This window comes from Lemur catta, chromosome 18 (genome assembly GCF_020740605.2).
Source record: "Lemur catta isolate mLemCat1 chromosome 18, mLemCat1.pri, whole genome shotgun sequence".
Classification (NCBI taxonomy): domain Eukaryota; kingdom Metazoa; phylum Chordata; class Mammalia; order Primates; family Lemuridae; genus Lemur; species Lemur catta.
The window spans coordinates 6,780,173-6,802,239 of NC_059145.1; the positions used below are offsets into that span (position 1 = coordinate 6,780,173).

Consider the following 22,067-nt stretch of genomic DNA (forward strand, 5'->3'; position numbering starts at 1 on the left):
CGCCTCCTGCAGCCCCCACTGCCGTCTCCTCTTCTTCCTTTTCCTTTTCCTCCTTCTCCTTGTCCCACTTTTGGATTCCACCCTCAGCTTCACTCACCTGACCAAAGAAAGGAGTCAGGGTGGGTTGCGAGCCCTGGCCCCGGCTGCCCCCAGGTGGACTTACAGGGCTGGCGGTAGCCATGCCGGGCTCAAGCTCCACGGAGGACTTGGCACTGAGGGCCCCCAGCTGCCAGCTTTTAACCCACCAGCACCCGCCCCCACCTGCTTAGGGCAGGTGAGGGGGAGGAGCTCAGAGGTGGAGAGGCTAACCAGGTTCTTGCCATCAGCAAGCATTTAGTGAGTGCCTTCTGCGTGCAGTCCCCGGGCTGGGGATACAGCTGTGGCCAGGCAAACCCAGCCCCACATAGTGGGGGCCCAGAGGTAAGAGTCAATATCTGGGGTCTGCAACCCACTAAGGGTAGCTCCTGAATTAAAGTGGACTGCCTTGCAGATGGCAGAAGGCAAGGCATTTACCTGGTCTCTGGAAGAATCTGAGTTTTTAAAAATTTTAATCATTTGCTACATTTGGACACAGGAAGTTTTATATTAAATTCCGCATTTTTGGTTTCTCTTGAGGTCTGGCACCACTGGGCCCCTTGCTTCCCAGCTGCACAGTCCGCTGTGGCAGAGGCTGCCCTTGGGAAGGCACATGTGGCCCCACACAGCCCCTGTGTTACCCCCGGCCCCATCTGAGTGTTCTCTGCCTGGCATCGATGGCAAGGGGCAGTGCCACAGTCACACAGCCCAGGTGCAAATCCTGGCCTACCCTGACCTCAGCCAACTTACTGAACCTCAGTGAGCCTCAGTTTCCTCATCTGTAAAATGGGAATATTAATCATATACACCTCAGAAGCTTGCTGTGAGTATTAAATGCTATAAAACACATCAATCCCGTAGAACAAGGCCTGCCTGGGTGCTCAATAGAAGCCAGCTGGGGGCTCCCCAGGGTGGGGAAGGACGCAGAGGGGAAGGAAGAGGGGGAGCCCTGGCCCTGGACACCCTTTCCCAGCCTTCTGATCAGCCCCTTCTCTGCAGGTGCTAAAGCCTTCCTGAGTTCTTTCAAGTTTTGCATCCGTCCCTTGGCCACTTTTAGGGTCCCCGAACTATAAAAGGACCTGCTCCTTCCTCATACCTGGGGGATCCCCAGACCATCTGGAGGCTGACAGTCAAATCTGTGCTACCCACAACCTTAAGCCCCTGGAATGTGCGAGGCCCAGGGCTAGGTGCTGGGATGCAATGATGACCAAACATGAGCAGCCCGCGTGCTTGGGTATACGGGCAGCTGGACGTTCATCAGTCTCACAAAGACCTATGTCATCACCAACACAAACCTGCGAACTGAGGGATGGGAGAAGATAACAAAGTCCATGACCTGACCACAACTGGGGGCTTCAGAGCAGCGTTCTCAAGTGCCTGCATCAGACTCACCTGCAGGGCTTGTTAATCACAGACTGTTGGGCCCTGTCCCAGAGTTTCTGACTCCTTACCTCTGGGCTTGGGCCTGAGGATATTTGCATTTCTAACAAGTTCCCAGATGATGCTGGTTAGGGACCCTGTTTTCAGATCCCTGGGTTAGAAGCAGTTCACCGAAGAGGTGACATTTGAGCTGAGACCTAAGGCATGAGCAAGAAATAACTAGGTGGGTGGGGGAGGGCATCTCAGTGATAGGGACCAGGATGTGCAAAGGCCTTGAGGCAAAGCGCACATAGGTACTGGAGGAAGAGGAGACAGACCAGTGTGGCCAAAGCCCAAAGGGGAAAGCGGTTGCAGGGGCAGCGGCGAGCACTGAGCACTGCAAGTGGGTACAGACTGGCTCAGGAGGTAATCAGATATGCTTTCCAGCAAGTTCTCTGGACTGCTATGTAGGAAACAGCCCTGTGGCTGCAAGAGTGTGTGGAAGGACATCAATTAGGATGCTAACGTAGTTGTCTAGGGGACAAGTGGGGTGGCAGAGAAGATAATGGATTTAACAGGAATTTAGAAGGGAACCCCATGATACTTGGTGGGAGATCAGCCCCAGGGAAGTGACGCACGGCGTTCCAGTTATCTATTGCCGTGTAACGGACCACCTCAGACTTAGTGGCTTAAAACTATAATAATCATGTATTTTGCTCACGACTCTGCAATTTGGGCAGTGCTCAGTAGGGACAGCCCGTCTCGTCTCCTCCAAAGCAAGATCAGCTGGGGTGGCTGACAGGTTGGGGCTGGAGTCCTCTGGTCAAGCACACGTGGGGCAGCTGTGGGCGTGGCCTCTTCATGTGGCTGCCTGGGCTGCCTGGCTTCCTCACAGCGTGGTGGCTGGGTTCCCAGGCCGAGCATCCCAAGAGATGGGAAGCAGAAGCTGCCAGTTTCTGAAGGCCTGGGCCCAAAACCTGGCACAGCGTCCGACCCGCTGCTTCCTACTAGAGTCACAGGCCCAAATCCAAAACAGGGGGTATAATCCCACTTCTCAATGGGAGGAGCATCAAAGAATTTTGGACAGAGGGAGCACTGGCAGGATGACCAGGCTCGCGGACAGATCCTGAATCTAGATTTGATGGAGAAAAAGGGAGGAAGGACTCCCCCCAGTACTGGGCGTGGCCTTAGCTGCCTTAGAAGCCTGGTCCAGACCCTGGCACGGAAAGACCCTCCCGGCCACAGCACGCATTCCCACCACCTTCCACATCTTCCAGCCTGGGGCAGTCCCTGGAGTCTGGGACTGGGGTGACTAGGGGAGACACTAAGAATAAACTCCCTGCCCCTACTGGGGTTCTGGTCCCTATCTGAGGCCCCCAAGTCTGCCTGTGGGGGACATCTTCACTGTGGGATTGAACAAGCAGGGGCTCTTGAATCCCACCCCTGCCATTCTGCTCCTAAAATATCTTGAATCTGCCCATTCATCTCCCTCCCCACCCACCCCACCCCAGGCAAGCCGGCTCTGGCCTTGGCCACTGCATAAGTCTTTCCTAACATTATCCTTGCCTGCACTCTGCCCTCTACAGAATGTTCTCCACACACCTCAGATGGATCACCTATTAATAAAATATCTATCTGATCACTTACCTCCCCTGTTTAACACCCTCCAGGACACCCACAATGTGATCCGAAGTCCAGGCTCTGAGCTTGCAGGTTCCTGGGTGATCCAGCCTCACAGCACCCTGCGCACACCGGTCCTCCAAAGGCCAGCTGCATTCCTGCCTCAGGACCTTTGCACCTGCGGTTCCCTCTGCAACTCTTTACACGACTGACTTCTTGTTCTTCAGGACTTGGCTCAAATGTCACCTTCTCAGAGGTCGTCCCTGACCACACTATCTAAAGAAGACAACTTTCCCTCATAGACTGACTCATCACACTGGTTTATTTCCTTCTTAGCACTTAGCACTACTCATTCCTTGATTCAGTCAGCTATTCATTCAACAAATGCTGACCTACCAGTTACTTTGTGCCAGGCACGGTTTTAGGCTCTGGGGAGCACAGCTGTGAACAGAATTGACGGTTCTTCCTCTTTGCTTCAGAAGGTCCCAGGAATAAGCCCTGGGACCTCCTCACTGTTCTGTTAACATTTGCTATTTTATGCCCTTACCCAGTCGTGGGCATTAGGTGTCACTAATACAGTGATGTTTGGCCCCCACCTAAAATCCAGAAGAGCATATCCACCTACCTAATGTGCATCTCAGAGTTATCACATCCGACGCTGAATTTCTGACACCTCACCCCCCAGCCCCAGGCCTGCTCTTCTCATGGTCTTCTCCATCCTTCTAATTGCTCAGCCAAAAACTTTGGAATGGTCCTGGACTCCCAGCTTTTTAACCCATCAGCACATGCTATCTTCAGTTCCACCTTCAAAACATACCCAGCACCCCACCACTTCTCTTCATCTCCATTGCCACCACTCCAGTCCAAGTGACGGTCACCTTGCCTGAACTGGTCTCCAGGTTTCACCCTTGCCTAAGAATGCTCTACTCCCTACATAGCAGCTGGTAAAATGAAAGTTGGATCACGTTGCTCCTCTGTGCACAGTATGAGAGTCTACAAGGCCCCATCGTCCCTCTGGCCTTCCTCTCCCTCCCCCTGCTCCAGCCACAGTGGCCTTCAGTCACACATGTCTTCCAGCGTGCTGGCAGGCTCCTGCCTCAGGACTGCCCACCAGGTGTCCCTGGCTTCCTCACCTCTCTTAGGGGTGGCCTCCTTGTGTCCTATTTAACTGTCCACACTCAGCCCCACCCCAGCAATTCCTGTGTCTTCCTCCCCTTCACTCTCCCCAGCATTTGTTACCTCCTGACACACCGTATATCTTACTAATCTATTTCACTTCTTGTCTGCCTTCCTCTACCAGAATATGAGGTCCCCAAGGCCTCTTTCGTTCCCAGCTGTGTCCCCAGTGCCTACAGCAGCGCCTGGCTCCTAGGAACTTCTCAGAAGTCAGGATGAGGAGGGAGAATTGGCCATGATATTTAGCAAGGTGAGTGTCACTGATGACTTTGACAAGAGCAGCACAATCCGAAGCACCTTATGTGGTTACCAGCTCACTTGTTAATTGTCCGTCCCATCCTACTGGAATGTTAAGTTCCAGAAGAGAAAGGGCTTCATCGGCCTTGTTTCCTGCTGAATCTCCTGTACCTAGAATGGTATCTGGCACCCAGTAGGCACCCAGGAAAAACTGATTGAAAAGAACAAATGCCAAGAACTTCCCCTCTCTGGGTGTCAGTTTCCTCCTTTATAAAATGGGAATGAAAATGCCTGCTTTGAAGGATTGCTTTGAGGACTTAATGATATAATGGACGAGTGCCTGGCACACAGAAGGTATTCAGTAAATGCCACCTGTCCCCCTCCCTGTCCTCAGCTCCCATCCTGCCTGCCCTCCAGGGAGCCTGCCCACCCTGAGGCCTCTGGACAGCAGGAACATGGCTGAATGGTTAATCACACTGCCAGGTGCCACACGGAATTATGAAGGCACATCTGGATTTTTGCAGAACCCAGGCAGGACTGGGATCCCCCAGATCCGCTTAAGAGAACTCTCTGCTCCAGCTGCTCCAACTGGGATTTCCTCCAAAACCCTTCCCCACAGTCCACCACCTTCCCTCCCCTTAAGCTGCCATGGTCACTCTCCTCAGTAAATTCTTAGGAGGAGGAAAGGGAAGAGCAGAACAGAGAGGTCCCTGGTGTAGGGGAGTGGGAGTGGGAAGGGGCGGAAACAATGGGAGGTCCTGAGACTCACAGGTTTAGGGTCTGCCCACCAGAGACACAGGAGCCTGAGCTTTGCCTTCCTATGCCCTAAAGGGGCGGGGGCACGTGGCATGGGGAGAGAATCCATCCTGCTAGAAAGTGGCAGCCCCAGATCCATGCCCCCTTCTGAGGCTAGCACACATGGAGAGAGAGGAAGAAAAGGTAGGGGTATCCCCCCTTCAATTGGCTAACACTCGTGAATCTAGGTCAAGGATATTCAGGTGTTCATTGTAACTAATACTGCAACTTTTCTGTAGGTTTTGTTCATTGTACTATTCTTGCACCTTTTCTCTGAGTTTGAAATTTTTTGAAATAAAAAAGTTAGGGAAAAGAAGAAGTAGTGACAGAGATGCTAGTGGCTCACTCAGTAACCTTTCTCCCCTCCTCACAATTTTATTCTAGGAAGTCTTATGCCCAGCTAAATGACCATACTTTTCTAGCCTCACTGAAGCTAGGGGTAGCCAAGGGAGAGAAACTCAAGTTGTTGGTTTCTGGGAAAACTCTTTAAGATAGAGACAGACAATGGGCAGGTGCTCTGTTTACCCGATCTCCCCTCCTCCTGCTGTCTGTCTGCATAGATGTGATGACCGCAGCTGCAGCAGCCATCTTGGACCATGAGGTGACCTTGAGGATGAAATCCCTGTACTAAGAATGGTGCATCAGAAAGTAGGAGTCTGGGTTCCTGACAACTGTGCGGTCACCACACCAACTGCAGACTGCCTACCACTGGACTTCTCCAAGTACAAGAATAAACGCCTGCTTCGCCTAACCTTTTGCACCAGCAGCCCATTGAACTTGACTCGGAATTTAACCTATTTTCTGTTACCTCGACACTCTGGACTTTTCCACCTGCCAGAACCTGTGGTGGGAATGCTGACCACCACTTGTAAGGTCTTTCTCATCTTTCAAAACCCAGCTTAAATGTCACTTTCTCCTGGAGGCTTCCCCTTGATGCCCCTTTCCTCTTTGGGCTCACTGCTTTTAAGCTCCCAGCAGCCCCCTTCCTGCTAGTCGAGGACTCCTCACCACTCATCTCCTTGGGCCCCCTCCTCGCTCTCTGCTGTGCCTTCTCAGTGTTTCCCCAGGTTCCTCTGCCTCTGGCCACCCCGAAGGTCACAGCATCTCAGGATTCTGTTCTCGGCCCTCTCCTCTTTTCACTCTCCATGTTCCCCTGGACAATGGCAGCCATCCCCATGGCTCCGTCTCCATCTCTCTGCTAATGACGCCAAACCCAGTAGTGTACTGATCTTGCTTGGCCTGACCCATGAGAACAATTGTTAAAGGTTCAGGAATTGCGCAAAACAGTTCTTACGGCCATTATTAAAAATTAAATCTGGCTGAGCATGGTGGTTCATGCCTGTAATCTCAGCACTTTGGGAGGCCAAAGAGGGAGGATCACTTGAGGCTAGGAGTTCAAAACTAGACTGGGCAATATACTGAGACCCCATCTCTTCAAAAAATTTAAAAACTTAGCCAGGCATGGTGGTGCATGCCTGTAGTCCCAGCTACTTGGGAGGCTGAGGCAGGAGGATCGCTTGAGGCCAGGAGTTGGAGGTTACAGTGAGCTATGATGGTGCCACTGCACTCTAGTCTGGGCAACAGAGTGAGACTCTATCTCAAAAAAAAAAAAAAAATTAAATCATAAAAACTTACAATTAAATAAATTACGTTAAAAACAAAGATGACAAGCCAGACATGGTGGCTCATGCCTGTAATCCCAGCACTTTGGGAGGCTAAGGTGAGGGGATTACTTGAGGCCAGGAATACGAGACCAGCCTGGGAAACATGGTGAGACCCTATCTCTCCAGAAAAAAACTTAAAAACTAGCCAGGTGTCATGGTGCCCACCTGTAGTCCCAGCTACTTGGGAGGCTGAGGCAGGAGGATTACTTGAGCCCAGGAATTTGAAGTTACAGTGAGCTGTGATTATGCCACTGCACTCCAGCCTGGGAAACGGAGTCAAACTCTGTCTCAAAAAAACAAAATAAAACAAACAAAAACAAAGGGGATAAATATTCAAAATTAATAAATTTTTAATTATTTTACTATTATCTATGCTCTTAAGATTATTTTTATCTACATTATCTATGTCATGAAAATACCATATAACTGAACCAATTCTTTGTTCAGTGACATCACACTGATAGGTTGAAATCAACCATGGTGGGAGTATTTATGCCACGGATATTGGCAAACTCTACAAATCTAGGTGTTCCTTCCCACCCATGACCCCTCCCCGACCCCAACTTTGGAGAGCCACTGGTGCCATTTGCTAAAGACTCCCTAGTGTACCATGGCTCAAGTCTATGCCTAAAGCCGGTCTGGAGTGCTCTCCTGAGCTCTGGGCTCAGATAACATACTGTCCGCTGGACACCTCCTCCCCATCATGCCCCAGACAAGCTCACTGTCATCCTCCAAAGCTGCTCCACCCGCTCAATGCCCGTTTCATTTTGCAGTGTCATTGCTCACCCCATTGTCCAAGCCAGAAACCTGGGAATCTTCCTAGACTTGTCCCTCTCCCTTTTGCCCAACACCTAATAAGTCACCTCCTTAGTGACACCCAAATCTCTCCCTGCAGTCCTATTCTAGCCTCCCCGTGGCTTCCCTGGTTCAAGATTCCTTATCCCTCCTGTGGACTCTGCCCTAGCTTCTTACTGACCTTTCTACACCAGCCTGGTCCTCCTCCAATCTACCTCCATTTGGCCCCATAAAATGCAAGTCTCATTAGGTTGCTCTTCTGCTTCTTTCAGTGACTTCCCATTTCCCACAATAGGACATATACATACACTCTTCTATATACATCACCTCTCTTTCTCTCTTCCTCCTCTCTCCTCCCTCCTGGTCAGTCCTTTGTCCTTCATCCTTCATCACATACTCTGATACTCAGGGGTTCTTAATCTTAAGCCACAGGAATCACTCCCAGCTGATTTAAGCAGTTGAGGAGTTTATTAACAAATACTGGGCAGCTCAAAGAATCTCCAGGATGGCCAGTGAATCCACCTTGGAGACCACGCAGCCTGTGATGATGCCCCAAATCCCACTGCCAGGCACACCCATGGGGATTTCCTTGACACTGTGGCTGAGCATGGACAGTGCAGCTTGTCCTGTCAGTGCTGGACACTTCTAGAATGAGTGTCACTGTTGCCACCACTGCAACCATATCAGACTCCCCACTTCCCAGTTGCTGCCTGGCACTAGCTTCAGGTTCCTAGTGTGGGGCTAGGGAGTCTGAGGTGCAGCCTGTCAGTCACATGTCCTGGCTGCAAGGAAGACTGGGAAAGCAAGTATTTGGCAGTGTCAACTCTTTAGAGGGGAAGATGGGCTCTGCCTCATAAGGTGGGGGGGCCTGCAAATGTAGAAAAGGGGCAATTCCAATGCCAAGAGACCAAAAGTAATTCCCATGTTACTTTTTAAAATTATACAAGTAAAATACTATCCAAACAAAATAATCAAACAGCACAAAGAGGAAAGGTGATGAAATGTAATACTTCTGTCCCTGAGCCCTCTCAGTCCCATTTCCCAGGGTCAGCTACTGTCAGCAGTTTTTTGGAAGTCCTTGCAGATGTGTTCCTTGTATATCTGCCTATAAATAAGTAGGTATATATTTGTATATAAGGAGTTTGTGTGTAATGTATATAGTGTGATAAGTATGCATATATTAATATATAATCTATATTTTGATACATAGAAAATTATAATTTTCTATGCATCACATTGGCTCATTCCACACATTCCAGTTTGGCACCTTGCTTCTCCCACTTAACACTATATCTTGACATGTTGTCACATCAGCCCCCTTGGGCTCATCCTTTCTAACCAGGGCATGGCATTTCATTGGGTGGATATACCACAATTAACTAGCCAGTCCTTTACAGATAGTCATTTACATTATTTTTAGTTTTTTGCTACAACAAACCATGCTGCAGTGAACATCGTGCACAAATGTCTGTGCACGTGTGTGTGTAGAGATCCATGGATTAATTCCTGGAAGGGGAGCTGTTGGCTCAAAAGAAGCATGCATTTATGCTTTTGGTAAACATTGCCAAATTGCCTTCCAAAAAGTCTGTGTCAATTTGCAGTCCTACCAGCGGGCTGTGAACACTTTTTTCCCCAGGCCCTGAAAACTCTGGCTGTAGGCTGCCCCCTCACGTCATTACCTATCACTTACACTCCCTGTGTTTCTGGCCACGGTGCCTCTGCCCATGCTATACCCATGGCCTAAATTCCCCCTCCCCCCTTGTCTGCATGATGAAATCTTACTGGTCCTGCCAGGCCCCAGCTCAGATGTCACCTCCTCTTCATGGCCTTCCCTGACTCCCTCAAGCTGCCAGCGTCCCTTTCCTCTGGGATCCTGCAGCTTCTTGGGCATAGTACTATCATGCACCAGCTGAGGGGCTACTGACTACCTGGCCTTGTATGACCATTTTGACAATCTCCACCATAACCACACAAAAAACGTGGTCATCTCCTCTTCCTCCTTCCATCTGTACTGCCTTCTGTTGTTCCTAAACACTGTCCTGCCTCAGGGCCTTTTCACTCGCACGCAGTTCCCTATGGATCTTGCCCTCCCCTCATCTTGGCCTTGGTGGCTCTCTGGGGTCTCTGCTCCCATTCAGCTCCTCACAGAGGCCTTCCCTGACCACTCTGTCTCAAGCACCGTTCCTCTAGTCCCTCTGTTACCGCACCGTTTTGTCATCTTCATACCACTTCTCACAAGCTGAAATAACCTTGTTTGGTCTAAGTGTCGATACATTCATTTTCTGTCCTGCCTCCCATCTCTGCACACGCACCCTTCCCATGGCAAGCTCCCCCAGAGCAGTGACCTTGTTTTGCCTTTTCCCCTGCCTCCAGCCTCGAACCTGCACCACCTGTCTAAGCGCTCAATAAGCAATTCCTTGGATCAGCCCTCCACGTTCCACAGAAAAGGAAATTGGCGTTTAGAAAGCGGAGCTGAGCGGCCCGAGTCTCGCAGTCAGTAAAAAGCAAAGCTGAGATCGAGCCCGTGTGAACCCTAGAGCCAGCCTCATTTCTTCCCTCCTCCTGGTACGCCGCCTTGTCCCTCTTCCCCCATCTCCCCACAGACCACGCGGGTCTCACGGCCCTGGGTCCCCAGGGGCGCGCCCGGCCCGCCGCGGGAGGCTCGTCGGCGGCTCGCGGTCACCCTCCCCGCCCCCTGTCAGTCAGGCCGAGGGGGCGGGCGGCCGCCAGGGGGGGCGCTGAGCTCAGAGCTGCCGCAGCGCCGGAGCCGGAACGGAGCGCGCGAGCGGGCAGGGCGCGAGGAGCGACGGCGGCTGGCGACGCAGCCCAGGCCCGGCACTGCTGCGCCCCTGCCCAGGGCCCGCGCCCCGAGCGCCTGGCCGCGGCCCGACCCCCTGCCGGCCCCCGAGTCCACCCCAGCCCCGCCTAGCCGACCCCGCGCCCGCCCGCCGCGGCCGCCGCTCCATCCCCTGCCCGGGCCCCGCAGCCAGGTGAGGCGGCCGCGCGCCGGGGATGGAGAGGGGACCGGGTGGCAGGAGGAAGGGATGGGAAATGCAGCGGGGCTTGGGGGGGGGGGGCGCCGGTGGGCGCGCCTCAGTGTGCACCCTGGGGTATGTGTGTCTGCAGCTGTTTGGGTGGCCGTGTGGACGTGCGTCCGCGCCCGTGTGTGTCGGGTGTTCGTGCGCGTTTGAGCATCTGCGTGTCCCGTATGTACACGTGAGCGTGTCGGTGGTGTATGTGTGCATGACCGTGGGACTCTGTCATGTGTGTACAGGCAGTCCCGGGTCTTCGCGCCGAGCCCAGCGCTCCGGTTTCGCGGGGCTGCAGGTTGCAGGGCCGCGGATAACCGAGGCGTTGGCCCCTCCCGCGTCCCCGGGTTTCAAGGACGCTAGGACTCGCCGCGGCCCAGAGGCCTCTCCCTGGGGAGTGGGGGCGAGGCGGGCTCAGAAGGGCGCCGCGGCCTCGGGGAGGGGGGGTGGGGAGGGGCACCCACGTCCCTCGGGACGGGCTGGGCCGAAGGGTGCGGGGCCAGCGCACCGGTGCCCGTGTGTTCGCCCTCCTCAGGCCGCCAGGATGGACGTGTTCATGAAGGGCCTGTCCATGGCCAAGGAGGGCGTTGTGGCTGCCGCGGAGAAAACCAAGCAGGGGGTCACCGAGGCGGCAGAGAAGACCAAGGAGGGCGTCCTCTACGTCGGTGGGCGAGGCGCAGGCTTCTGGGGTTTGGGGGCTCGGGTGTCCTCTGAGGGTGTGGGGCTGGGCCCTCCCGGGGAGTGGGGGGCCTGGGCAGGAGAATATGAGTCAGCAGATGGGGCCGGGTCAGCAGGGGTCACTGGGGACATAGCCAGCAGATAGATGGAAACCTGGGTTGGTGTCAGAAAGGGGGACAGGGTAGGGGTTGGTGATGTTGGGGTTCAGCTGAAAGGCCAGGGACCAATGCAGTGATCAAAGCAGAGAGCTTCCTTTTTCTTATTATCATTATTAATAGTTACCTGGCGTGGAACCCTTATTCTAGGCCAAGCACGGTGTAAAAAGCCATAACATCCATCACCTCATTTAATGCTCCCAGCCCATTCTACAGATCAGGGAAACTGGGGTTCCCAGAGGTCTAAATACCTTGCCCAAGGTCACACACATGGCAGAACCTGAAGCTGGAGTTTGAACCCAGCTTTATAGACTCCGAAGCCCTCCCCCTCCCCTTGTGGGCCCTCCCTCCAGGCCTCCTCTCCAGCTACCTGCAAGGCTCAGGTGCTCTCCAGGCTTCGCTGCCTCCAGTGCCTGTGGTCCCACTGTTGCCATCTCTCCTCCAGGTCCACCCTCCTTGTGGTTGCCAGCTGGTATCAGGAGAAAGGCCAAGTGGTTAAAATCTCTCACCCTAAGTGTGAAAGGAGAGTGAGCCTGCAGGGTCATTTGCATTAAAGGGAGAAAAGGCTGGAAACTGACAGTTGCTGAGCCCATATAGTGATTCAGGACTTGCTTATGTGAAGCAGATATAATTATCCCCAATGAAGGCTCAAGAGGGCTGAATCATTTGTCCAGGGCCGTGGCAGATTTAGACTGTGGTAATTTGAAAAATATTTGGTGGCCACTTACTATGTGCCAGGCATTGTGTGGATGCTGGGGACATAACAGTGAACAGGAGGCCAAGGTGCCTGCTCTCCTGATGGTGATGCATATGGGTAGGGTGAAAAGAGGGAGCTACCTGAGGAGGTTGCAAAGAGCCAGGTGGGGGCTAGGGGGGCATGCCGAAAAGGCACGTGCAAAGGCCCTGAGGTGGGCTGGAGAATAGAGGGAAAGAAGCAGCTGCAGGAGATGAGATCAGAGAGGTGGGCAAGAGCCAGGTCACAAGGGACCCTTGTCAGCCCAGGCAAAGCATTGTTGTAACTGCCATGAGAGATCGTAAGCAAGGGACTGCCATGATCTGATTTCAGTTTAGAGAGGTCCCTCAGGCCTCTGGGGACAGAGCAACTTGCCCACTGGGAGGAAGTGTAGCCCCCAGATAAGGGCAGCTGGGGTGAGGGCAGTGATGATAGAGACCAGGAGACGGATTGAGCTCACATCTGCCCGACCCCATCTCCGGCCTCCCCTCTTCCTCCTCTCCAAGGCCTTTCACTCCTGTTGGCCACTGGCACCCAGACACTGTCTCCACTAGAGACTCAACCCCTCCAAGCTTTGCTTCCCTCCCCTTAGATTGGCACCACCTCCCCCTTCCCCTGCCTGGGAGCCCCCATGGCCTCTAATTTCTACACGTTAATGCTCAGGGCTCCACAGCCTGGCATTCAATGCCCTTCGTGGGCCTGCCTCAGTCTATGTTTCTCACCATACCCATGGCCGTGGCATGCAGATGGCTCTGGAAGCACACCTCTCCGTGCCTTGCCTGCATGAGTCCCTGAGCCTGAATCTCCTCTCTGATAGCCACCTGCTCCCCGTTCCTCGAGGCCCAGGGAGTCCCCTCCTCACCCACACAACCCCTGGAGGCTGCAAGTCCTTTCCCCACTACTTGAGATCTAGGAACTGAATCTGCTCTGCTCTTTCCCTCTCAGACAGCGTGCAAGTGCCCAGGGCCTGGCACAAAGCTTGTGCAAACAAATGTTTGTGGGAGGAATGAATGGGGGGCAGGCAGCCGTGCCCTCCTGGCGCTGGGTTCTGGCTGGCCTTCACCCTGAGAACCCTGTTTTCGCACGCTGGCCTCAGCCTACCCAGACACCCGTTTCGGGCTCCATCAGCAGTTGTCTGGGTTGCCACATTGTCAGATGGGAGGCTCCCCACTCCTTTGAGGGCCCTCCAGCCCAGATCAGGCCCGCTGGCCTTTACCAACAGACCCCCATTTTGATGTGACCAAGTTGCTACGCTCCTGGGAAGGACCAACCGTCAGTCACAGTCTGCACGTCACTTTTAGTTCCACCCTGCACCTAAGACACCTCACACTTTGGCCAGAAGGAGGGTTCTGCACCTCTGTTAGCGTCTGTAGAGGAGATAGAGTGGGGGGCAGTGAGATGTGGGCATCGGGGCCACCAGGGGAACCTTTGAAAGTACACAGCTTGTCGCCCCGCAGCTCTGCCCCTACTCCCACCTCCTCCTGCCTGCCATCCTGGGCTGTGTACTCCCAGAGTGGCTGGTAGCTGAAGTCTGGGACTCAGAAAGACCTGAGCTTGAATGCCAGTTCAGCTGCTTCCTAGTGGTGGGTCCCTTCCTTAGCTTCTGTTGTCCATCTGTGAACCAGGACAATGACACCCCCTACCTCCCAGGGCTAGGGAAAGTTGAACTGAAACGGTGAGTGCAGTGCTTTGCCTGGTGCTGGTGTGCAGCCAGCCTCCACTAGAGGAGTGCGGGTATCGCATCAGGCGGGGAAGAACCAGAAGTCCTAAGGACGCGGGCATGGGGGGCTTAGTGCGGCAGGGCTTGTGGGATGTGGGCATCCAAGGGGGCAGTCATGGGGCCAGGATGCCCACTGCCACCCAGGGTCCCTCTGCCCACTCTGTCACCACTGTACTATGCTGGAGTCTCTGTTCCCTCAGCTCAGAGCCCTTAAATGTGCTCTTTTTCTCCCCGCAGGAAGCAAGACCCGAGAAGGGGTGGTACAAGGTGTGGCTTCAGGTACCAGCCCAGACATGGTGCAACCTCATTCTCTCACCCCAGCCTGTGATCTGGCCAGGAACCTGAGGGGAGGGGCAGGGCAGGGGACTCCCAAGGCTTTGTGGGGGATGCACCATGGGGAGGGTTTCCCGGGATACTGCACGAGGGGCATCTCTGCCACCTTCATCCTGGCCCCCAAACCCCCTCCCCACCCGCTCCTTGCCGCAGTGGCTGAGAAAACCAAGGAGCAAGCCTCACATTTGGGAGGAGCTGTGTTCTCTGGGGCTGGGAACATTGCAGCCGCCACGGGCCTGGTGAAGAAGGAGGAATTCCCCAGCGATCTGAAGGTGAGTGGTCTTCCCACCACATGCGCACACTCACCAGGCACACAGAGAGACCTGCCGCCATCCTCCCCTGTGCCCCTACCCCCCAATGCCACCAGCCTGTGGCATGTTCTGCTGAGCTGTGCTAGACGCAGCTCAGAATGAGCTGGAAGGAAGGTGTGCATGGGAGTGATACTCCCTGTGACAGGGACCCGGACCTGGCCATCTGCGTGTATCCTGCTTGCCAGTGTGACCCAGACTACTTCTGGCCATGTCTGCATGTGTCACTGATTGTTCATTCATTTCTTTTCATTCAACAAATATCCATGCTAGAGAGGAATAGTTCTAGAGGTTGCCGCAATGAGTCAGTTCTTACATTCATGCAGCTGACGTCAGGGTGGGAGCAGACAGGTAGTAAAACACAAGCCCGTGAGCAAGATGGTTCCAGACAGGGATGAACGCTGGGGGAAGAGGTGGCGGGGGTGAGGGGCTACAGTCAAGCAGGCGAGGGCTACTTCAGCTGCGGGGCCTTCTCTGATGTGGTGCCATTGGGCTGACATTCAAGGGATGGGAGAGATGCACATGTGAGATACGACGTTTGGGAAGCGTGTTTCAGGCAGTAGGAAAGGCAAGTACAAAGGCCCTGAGGCAGGTGTGAGGAGGTGTGAGCGGTGTGAGCCATGAGGGGTGGGGGTGGTCTGTATACCGCATGTGCAGGCATGTCTCCCCACGGGAGCGGCGCTGGCAACTCGTGACTGCATAGAGACAGAGGCCCCCATTAGGACCCCCCATAGGGTAAGAGCTGTGAGCTCTGGATCCCCCAGAGCTGGGTTTCAATCCCAACTCTTCCACTTGCTGGCTGCATGACCCTGGGCAGTGCTGTCATGCCTTTGGGTCTGATTATTTGCTTGTAAAGTGGAAGATGGACACGATAGGGTTCTTATGCAGATTGGAGATAATACAGATTAGAGGTTCTCAAAACTGGAGTGTTTATCAGAATCACAATGAAGCTGGGTTAAAATACAGATTGTGGGCCCCATCCCTGGAATTTCTGATTCAGGATGTCTGAGGTGGGGCCCAAGAATTTGCATTTCTAACAAGTATCCAAGTGATGCCAACGCTGTAGTTCCAGGAAACATACTTACGTAAAGAGCCTGGCTTGCATACAGTGAGTGCCCAGTACGAGATCATGGCCGCACAATTGTGCGAGCAGTCCATATCTGCCCCTAGGGACTCATATGACCACGGTTGTGTGTGCAAGTGTGCCACCATGACAGTGTGCTCTGTGGACCTATACATGTGTGTACAGACATTCCTCTCCTGGGTGCTCCATGTCTGTCCACTGACATGTGCAGACTCTGCCTCCGTGGGAGTGGGGGCCCTTTCTTCAACATTCGGTTTGGGTTATTAGTATGCATTCAGCATGAGTGTGTCCACCAGGCTGTGGGAGACCCCACACCACCCTCTACTCCAGACATTTTGTACAGTTGGTTCTTTCTACTGTCAGAAGCTTGGATCTTGACTCAGAAATTCTAGTTCAAGTCCTGCCTCTGCACTTTACCATCTGTGTGACTTCCCATTTCTTATAATCGTGTTACCAGCAATCGTTCCCATGCATTGATCTCTTGTCTGAGTAGGCACTGTCCTAGACATCTTACGTAGAGCAACTCATTGACTGTTCACAGTGTCCCTATGAGCAAAGCACTGTAACAGCCCATTTTACAGATGAAACTGAGGCTCAGAGAAGTGAAGTGACTTGCCCAAGATCCCAGTTCCTGCCTGCCTCCCTTATAAGGTGGAGCCTAGCCAGTGCTGGGCCCCAGGCGCCCCTGCCCAGGAATAGATAAATTGTCCCCAACTTCCAGGTTTCTCCCCTGCCCAGGGGGAGGAGCATGCACTATTCTTTCTTGAGGGGGAGGGATCTCAGGCCCAGGACTTGGCCACAGGTCTCCAACCCCCCTCCCTTTTGCTCTTCTCTACTCCACCCCGTCCCTCTGATGCAGGAGGAGTATCAGGAGTATGAGCCAGAGGCATAAGGGCCCAGGACGGCCCCCACCAGCAGCACAATTCCTTCCCTGCCCTGTCCCCCAGAGCCAGGGCTGTCCTTCTACCCCTTCTCCCCACACACGAGATCTTCCTTCCGCTCTGAGGCGCCCCCTCGGAGCCTGTGTTGGTGTCTGTCTGTCTGTCCCACCCGCCCGCGTCCAACCCTAGGGTGTGGATAGGGCTGCGGCCGCCGCTCGCCCCATCCTGTCCAGTGTCTGCGTGGATGTAGCACGCAGGATAAGCTCAGGTCCACATCCCTGGAGTCCCTTGGTGCCGACCCAGGGCCAGGCCCTGTGCGGGGAGGTGGTGTGCAGACAGAGGCAGGTCTGGCCTGACGTGTTGGCCTTGAGGCTATGTGTGATGGGCCTTTGTACAGAATCATTTTTCTCTGGCCGCCTGCCTCCCACCAGTGCTTGTTGACACCTCAAGGCTGCTCTCTCAAGGGAGCTCAAGATCACAGAGTTATAATCCAAACAACAGTCCTTTGGGGCCCTGGGATGTGGGGAGCCCATGCAAGCCCAGGGTCAGCATTTCTGAGAGTCTCTGCCTTCCAGCTTGTTTTCCACCATTGTTGTGGAACCCTCACCGTCCTCCCACGGAGTAGAGAGTACTGTCCTTGCTTCCCAGAGGCTGCTGAGATCAGAGGTGAAATGACCTGCCTCATGCTAGCTAGCTAGTGAGTAGCATGGCTGGGATTGTTTTAAGTGAACTTTTTACTGAAGTACAACCTACAAGCAGAAAAGCTGCAGCCCCATGACATTTTCACAAAGGGAACTCCCCCATATAACCAGTGGCCAGCTCAAGATAGGACGTCCTACCCCCAGGGCCAGGAGTAGGGTGAGACAAGGGAGGTGTCTAGGGACTCACTGTGGGGTCTCACGTTCATGGCCCCCAGAGCAAGTGCCTCCCTAACATTTGCTCCCTAAGTGCCTTGCACTGCTCCCCTCCAAGTGCGTCCTGACTTCTGTCACCACTGGTCAGTTGGGTTTTTCACTGCCTGTCATGTTATTATACAGCATGTGCTCTTCTGTATCTGGCTCTTTTCATTCTCGCTCAGTTGTGCTCTTGTACATGTTGTTGTTCTTCATTCCTGTGTCATGTTCTATTGTGTGGTTACCCCACAATATCCACATCCATTCGACCGCTGTTGGACATCTGGGTTGTTTCCAAACAATGTGCTCAAGCTGGGATTTTGCTGGGCTCTTTAACACTATTGTCTTCCCTGGGTTCTGGACATAGCTGGGTGATTTAGGGACAAATTAACATCTTCCTACCTTCTGGACCTTGGCATACCCATCTGTGCAATGGGGGAAATAAGCCAGATCAGGAGCTTCAAACTCATGTGCCCACAGGGCCCACCTAGACAGGTAATGTGAAGGAGCTGGAGCTGTCCAGATGGGGTTGGGGCAACCAGAGGGCAGACGTGGTCAGCACAGGCCTTCCCAGCATCAGCCCTCCAGAATCCCAGGTGTGTGCCAGACCACATGAGGCTTTGTACAGCCATGCATGTACCCCAGGCTACCTTGTGTGCAGCTAGCTCAGTCCCATGATTGTGCACATATATGTGCTCGCCTGCAGGTGGCCGGCCATGTGTCTGGCAGCGCCCCCACATGCATGCCCACTGGTCTGTGCCTGTCTGGGCAGCAGATGCAGGGGGGAGGGGAGAGTCTTAGCTCACACATCCGAGCAACACCATGAGCTGTTGCTTCCAGCTTATCTTAAAATAGCAACAGCTGAAGAAACCAGGCCACACAGGGCCCTGGGGGAGGGATGGGTGGAAGGCAGCAGGGGAATGGCTCAGCGCCCCTGTCCAGCCCTGTCCCTGGGCCTCCATCTCCCTTCAGCCCAGGGGAGCCCCCAGAGCTATCTCCGGGGTCCCGATGCCCAGCACAGAGCCTGACACAAGGGAGCAAGGGATAAATGGGTGGCTGAGTGTGCCATCTCTCCCGCCCATCCCATCAGGCCAAATGCTGGGAGTGCAGGAGGCTGTCAGGTGCTAAGGGGAGGGGTATGGAGAGCCCAGCTCTCCCTCTGCACCCTCAACTGATTGGGGGGGGAGCTTCCCCCTTCACACCTCCATCCCACTTCCAAGGCACTCCAAACAAACAATTAAAAATTCTCCTTGCACTGCCAACCCACCCTAGCCTTCCCCACTCTTCCAGTCAGCCAAAAGCTTACCAGCGTAGGAATTTGGGGGGCATCCTGGCTGCCCTCACCAGCCTTGCCCTTCTCTGCCCACAGCCAGAGGAAGTGGCCCAGGAAGCTGCTGAGGAACCACTGATTGAGCCCCTGATGGAGCCAGAAGGGGAAAGTTATGAGGAACCACCCCAGGTGAGGAGGCAGCGAGGCTGGGTGGGGCTTTGGGCATCCGGGAAGATTGCTGCCATCACTAGCTGGCATGGGAGGTCCCTGGCATGATAAGGTTGGGCCAGGGAGCTTCAGGCCCCCTATTCTAGAACCCAGGGCCCAGGAGGTGGGAGCAGGGAGGGAATGACAGATGGAGCCTAGCTAGTGCTGGGCCCCAGGCGCCCCTGCCCAGGAATAGATAAATTGTCCCCAACTTAGGTTCCTCCCCTGCCCAGGGGGAGGAGCATGCACTATTCTTTCTTGAGGGGGAGGGATCTCAGGCCCAGGGCTTGGCCACAGGTCTCCAACCCCCCTCCCTTTTGCTCTTCTCTACTCCACCCCGTCCCTCTGATGCAGGAGGAGTATCAGGAGTATGAGCCAGAGGCATAAGGGCCCAGGACGGCCCCCACCAGCAGCACAATTCCTCCCCTGCCCCGTCCCCCAGAGCCAGGGCTGTCCTTCTACCCCTTCTCCCCAAACACGAGATCTTCCTTCCGCTCTGAGGCGCCCCCTCGGAGCCTGTGTTGGTGTCTGTCTGTCTGTCCCACCCGCCCGCCTCCAACCCTAGGGCATGGATAGGGCCGGGGCTGCGGCCGCCGCTCGCCCCATCCTGTCCAGTGTCTGCGTGGATGTAGCATGTTCTACGTGTTTTTCAAAGAAGATGGGAAAGCGATGGCTCCTCCCCTTCCCGCGACAGAGGCTCTCCCAGGGGCCCCCGGGCAGCCCCAGAGCACCCCACCCCACTCCCACATTGACCCCAAGAGCTTTTTTTTTTTTTTTTTTTTTAACCAAAACCAGGAGCCAGGCTGTGCCATGCCCCCTCCCTCAGCCGGCCCGGTCCGAGCGAGGGCGTCCTGTGTTGTGATTGTGGCATGGAGAGTCCCCCACCGCCCCGTGTGAGCGTGTCCTGGGCGGGCGGGCCCGGCCGCCCCCCACGTGTCCATGAATAAAGCCAATCTGTCTGTAGCCAGCGCCGCACGGGCTGGGCTGGGCCGGGCTGGGGACCGCGGCGGCGGCGGGTCTCACAGGTCCGAGTCCGCCTCTCTCGGCTCTCTGGAGTGTGGCCAGCTCAACCCAGGTACAAGACGCGTGCCTACGCTTCTCCATCTCCCGCCCTCCCCCGGGTGACGGGAGAGGGAGGCCCCGGGGCTGGGACGAGCAGTTGGCGGGGCGGCGGGAAGGTGGCCTCGGGCGCCACCTGCTGGGCCGTAAAGTGCCCGCCGGGAGCGCAGGACGCGCGCGCCGACCCGGCCGGCCGCGCCTGCGGACACGTGCGGACACGTGCGGCCACCGCGCGCTCCCAGCTGGGCGCGCGCCGCGGAGACGGCCTCGGAGGCCCGCGGTGCGGGCGCCCGGAGCCCGCCCGAGGGGAGCGGAGGCGGGCGGTTGCCCCAGCCTCTGGGGCTGCCCCAGGCAAAGGCGCCCGAAAGTTTGGGGCCTCGGTGGAGGGCCCGCGGAAACCTGGGAAGCCGGCCGGGAGCCTGGAGCTCATCGCGACCGGCACTAGGGGTCCTCACCGCCGCCTCAGCGCGGATCCCGCCGGCTGCGCCTCCGTCCCCGCAGGAGCTGGGGCCAGACCCGGCCGGCTCCTGCGCCTGGTCTGCCTCGAGTCCGTGCCGGAGCCCTCCCTCGCCCTCCAGCCCCAAAGCTGGAAGAAGCTTGCTCTCTACTCACTTAGCCCCCAGCGTCAGCGCCAGCTCCTTCCACGAGTTGCTGGGGGCAAGGGGTGGTGCCAAGCCTGGGAAGGCCTCGGAACGCTGCGGAGAGCTTTCGGCTGGGTCACCTTGGCCTGCAGTGCAGAGGCCTTTATTTCCGGAGGTAGGAGGCCGCTGGCAGACGGGTGCATAGGGAGAACAAACCGGTGGGCTTGGTTGGACTCTCTGACTCACTTACGTGAGGGCGCCGGGAGCTCCAGATCCCTTTGGCTGAAATAAGACACAGCTCACAATCTGCGGAGATTGCAAACTCATGGCCCTCAGGCTGAATTTGGCCTGTAGATACGTTTAATTTGCTAGCACATGTTTTTAAGTTTTCAAAATTTGAATACCTTTGAGTTGGTCAAACCTTTTCCAGTTGGCCAAGGCCTTTTCCCTCCCTTTTGTATTACACTCGTCCACTTCACTCTTTTTCATGAACTGCTTGGCCTCTAAAGACAGTTTTGCAGCCTCCTATCCAGCTACCAGTACCTGATCCCCATTTTTAAATGCCAAAATCAGGTTCACCATCTGGCCTGTGGGGAGATTTATTCTTCCTTCCTGGGTGCCAAACCCCACACCTGGCCCCACTGAGAACGGTTCTGTTCAGAGACCCGTGTTCTCGTCTGCCAGGGTCACTTTAAATGCATTCCAGGCACTGGTCCAGAAACGTCAGCAGAAGATGCCAGCCCTGTGTCAGACAGCAGGCAGCCCTGACTGCATGAGTCTGTGGGTTCACATGGCTCATGAGCTCCTCCCTTGTGACAGGGACCGAGCCATTTCCCAAGTGCCCAGTATATCCCAAGCACACAACATTTATCTCCAGTAATTTCACTTGAAACCACCCTCATGGCTTCCTTATTGTTAGCCTCAACTTACAGATGAGGGAATGAAGGCCAGAGAGGCAGTCACCTGTCCTTGGTCACGTTACTGGGAAGTGGCAAAGGCCACATGCAGCTCCAAGCCTGATTCCGAAACCTAACTCCTTTGGAATTTCCAAAAGGGGCTTACTCTGGCTGTGAGGGGAGACAAACAAAAAACGCCACCAACAGGAAAATGTGGAAGCAGCAGCGAGGAGTTTACAGACCCTAGTGCAATGTCATGGAGACTGGGAACGAGACCGTGTGTGGTGGGGTTGAGCTGTGTGTGCACACTTACATATGTGGTATGGGCATGCGGGCATGCTGTGTCTATATCTGTGTTCACGCATGTACACAGATGTCCACGTGTGTTGTGTGTGTTCATTTAGTCATCCAACAGTGTGCACTGCACACCTGCTCTGTTCTTAGAAGTGAGGGCTGCAGGGGACAGCCCTGCAGGTCACTGCTCCAACAGAGCTCACCTTCCAGCGATCACAAAATGAT

At 54.9% G+C, this 22,067-nt stretch overlaps 1 protein-coding gene and 1 long non-coding RNA gene across 4 annotated transcripts; one reads left to right on the forward strand and one right to left on the reverse strand.

The window, feature by feature from the left end:
- Positions 1-11: 11 nt before the first annotated feature.
- LOC123623480 lies at positions 12-18,943 on the reverse strand. The gene is made up of 3 exons (XR_006729865.1): positions 18,842-18,943; positions 11,954-12,052; positions 12-97 (listed from the first exon to the last, which is right to left on the reverse strand). It is a non-coding gene; the product is annotated as an uncharacterized LOC123623480 (long non-coding RNA).
- SNCB (synuclein beta) lies at positions 10,468-19,975 on the forward strand. Of its 3 annotated transcripts, XM_045530630.1 has the most exons (6): positions 10,468-10,711; positions 11,286-11,415; positions 14,274-14,315; positions 14,523-14,641; positions 18,905-18,994; positions 19,367-19,975. In XM_045530630.1, the coding sequence occupies exons 2-6, from the start codon at positions 11,295-11,297 to the stop codon at positions 19,397-19,399; spliced, it is 405 nt and encodes a 134-aa protein (XP_045386586.1). In that variant the 5' UTR covers positions 10,468-10,711; positions 11,286-11,294; the 3' UTR covers positions 19,400-19,975. The 3 variants fall into 3 exon arrangements, with proteins under 3 accessions (XP_045386586.1, XP_045386584.1, XP_045386585.1); XM_045530628.1 differs by lacking the exon at positions 19,367-19,975 and having other exon boundaries at positions 10,637-10,711; positions 18,905-19,081; XM_045530629.1 differs by lacking the exon at positions 19,367-19,975 and having other exon boundaries at positions 10,675-10,711; positions 14,274-14,303; positions 18,905-19,081.
- Positions 19,976-22,067: the final 2,092 nt, after the last annotated feature.

Bases quoted from the DNA above. Each gene is read 5' to 3' on its own strand.
- SNCB (XM_045530628.1), top strand. From the start codon at position 11,295: ATGGACGTGTTCATGAAGGGCCTGTCCATGGCCAAGGAGGGCGTTGTG. The intron at 11,416-14,273 runs GTGGGCGAGGCG...TTCTCCCCGCAG, and splicing joins GGAGGGCGTCCTCTACGTCG to GAAGCAAGACCCGAGAAGGG. The intron at 14,316-14,522 runs GTACCAGCCCAG...TCCTTGCCGCAG, and splicing joins GGTACAAGGTGTGGCTTCAG to TGGCTGAGAAAACCAAGGAG.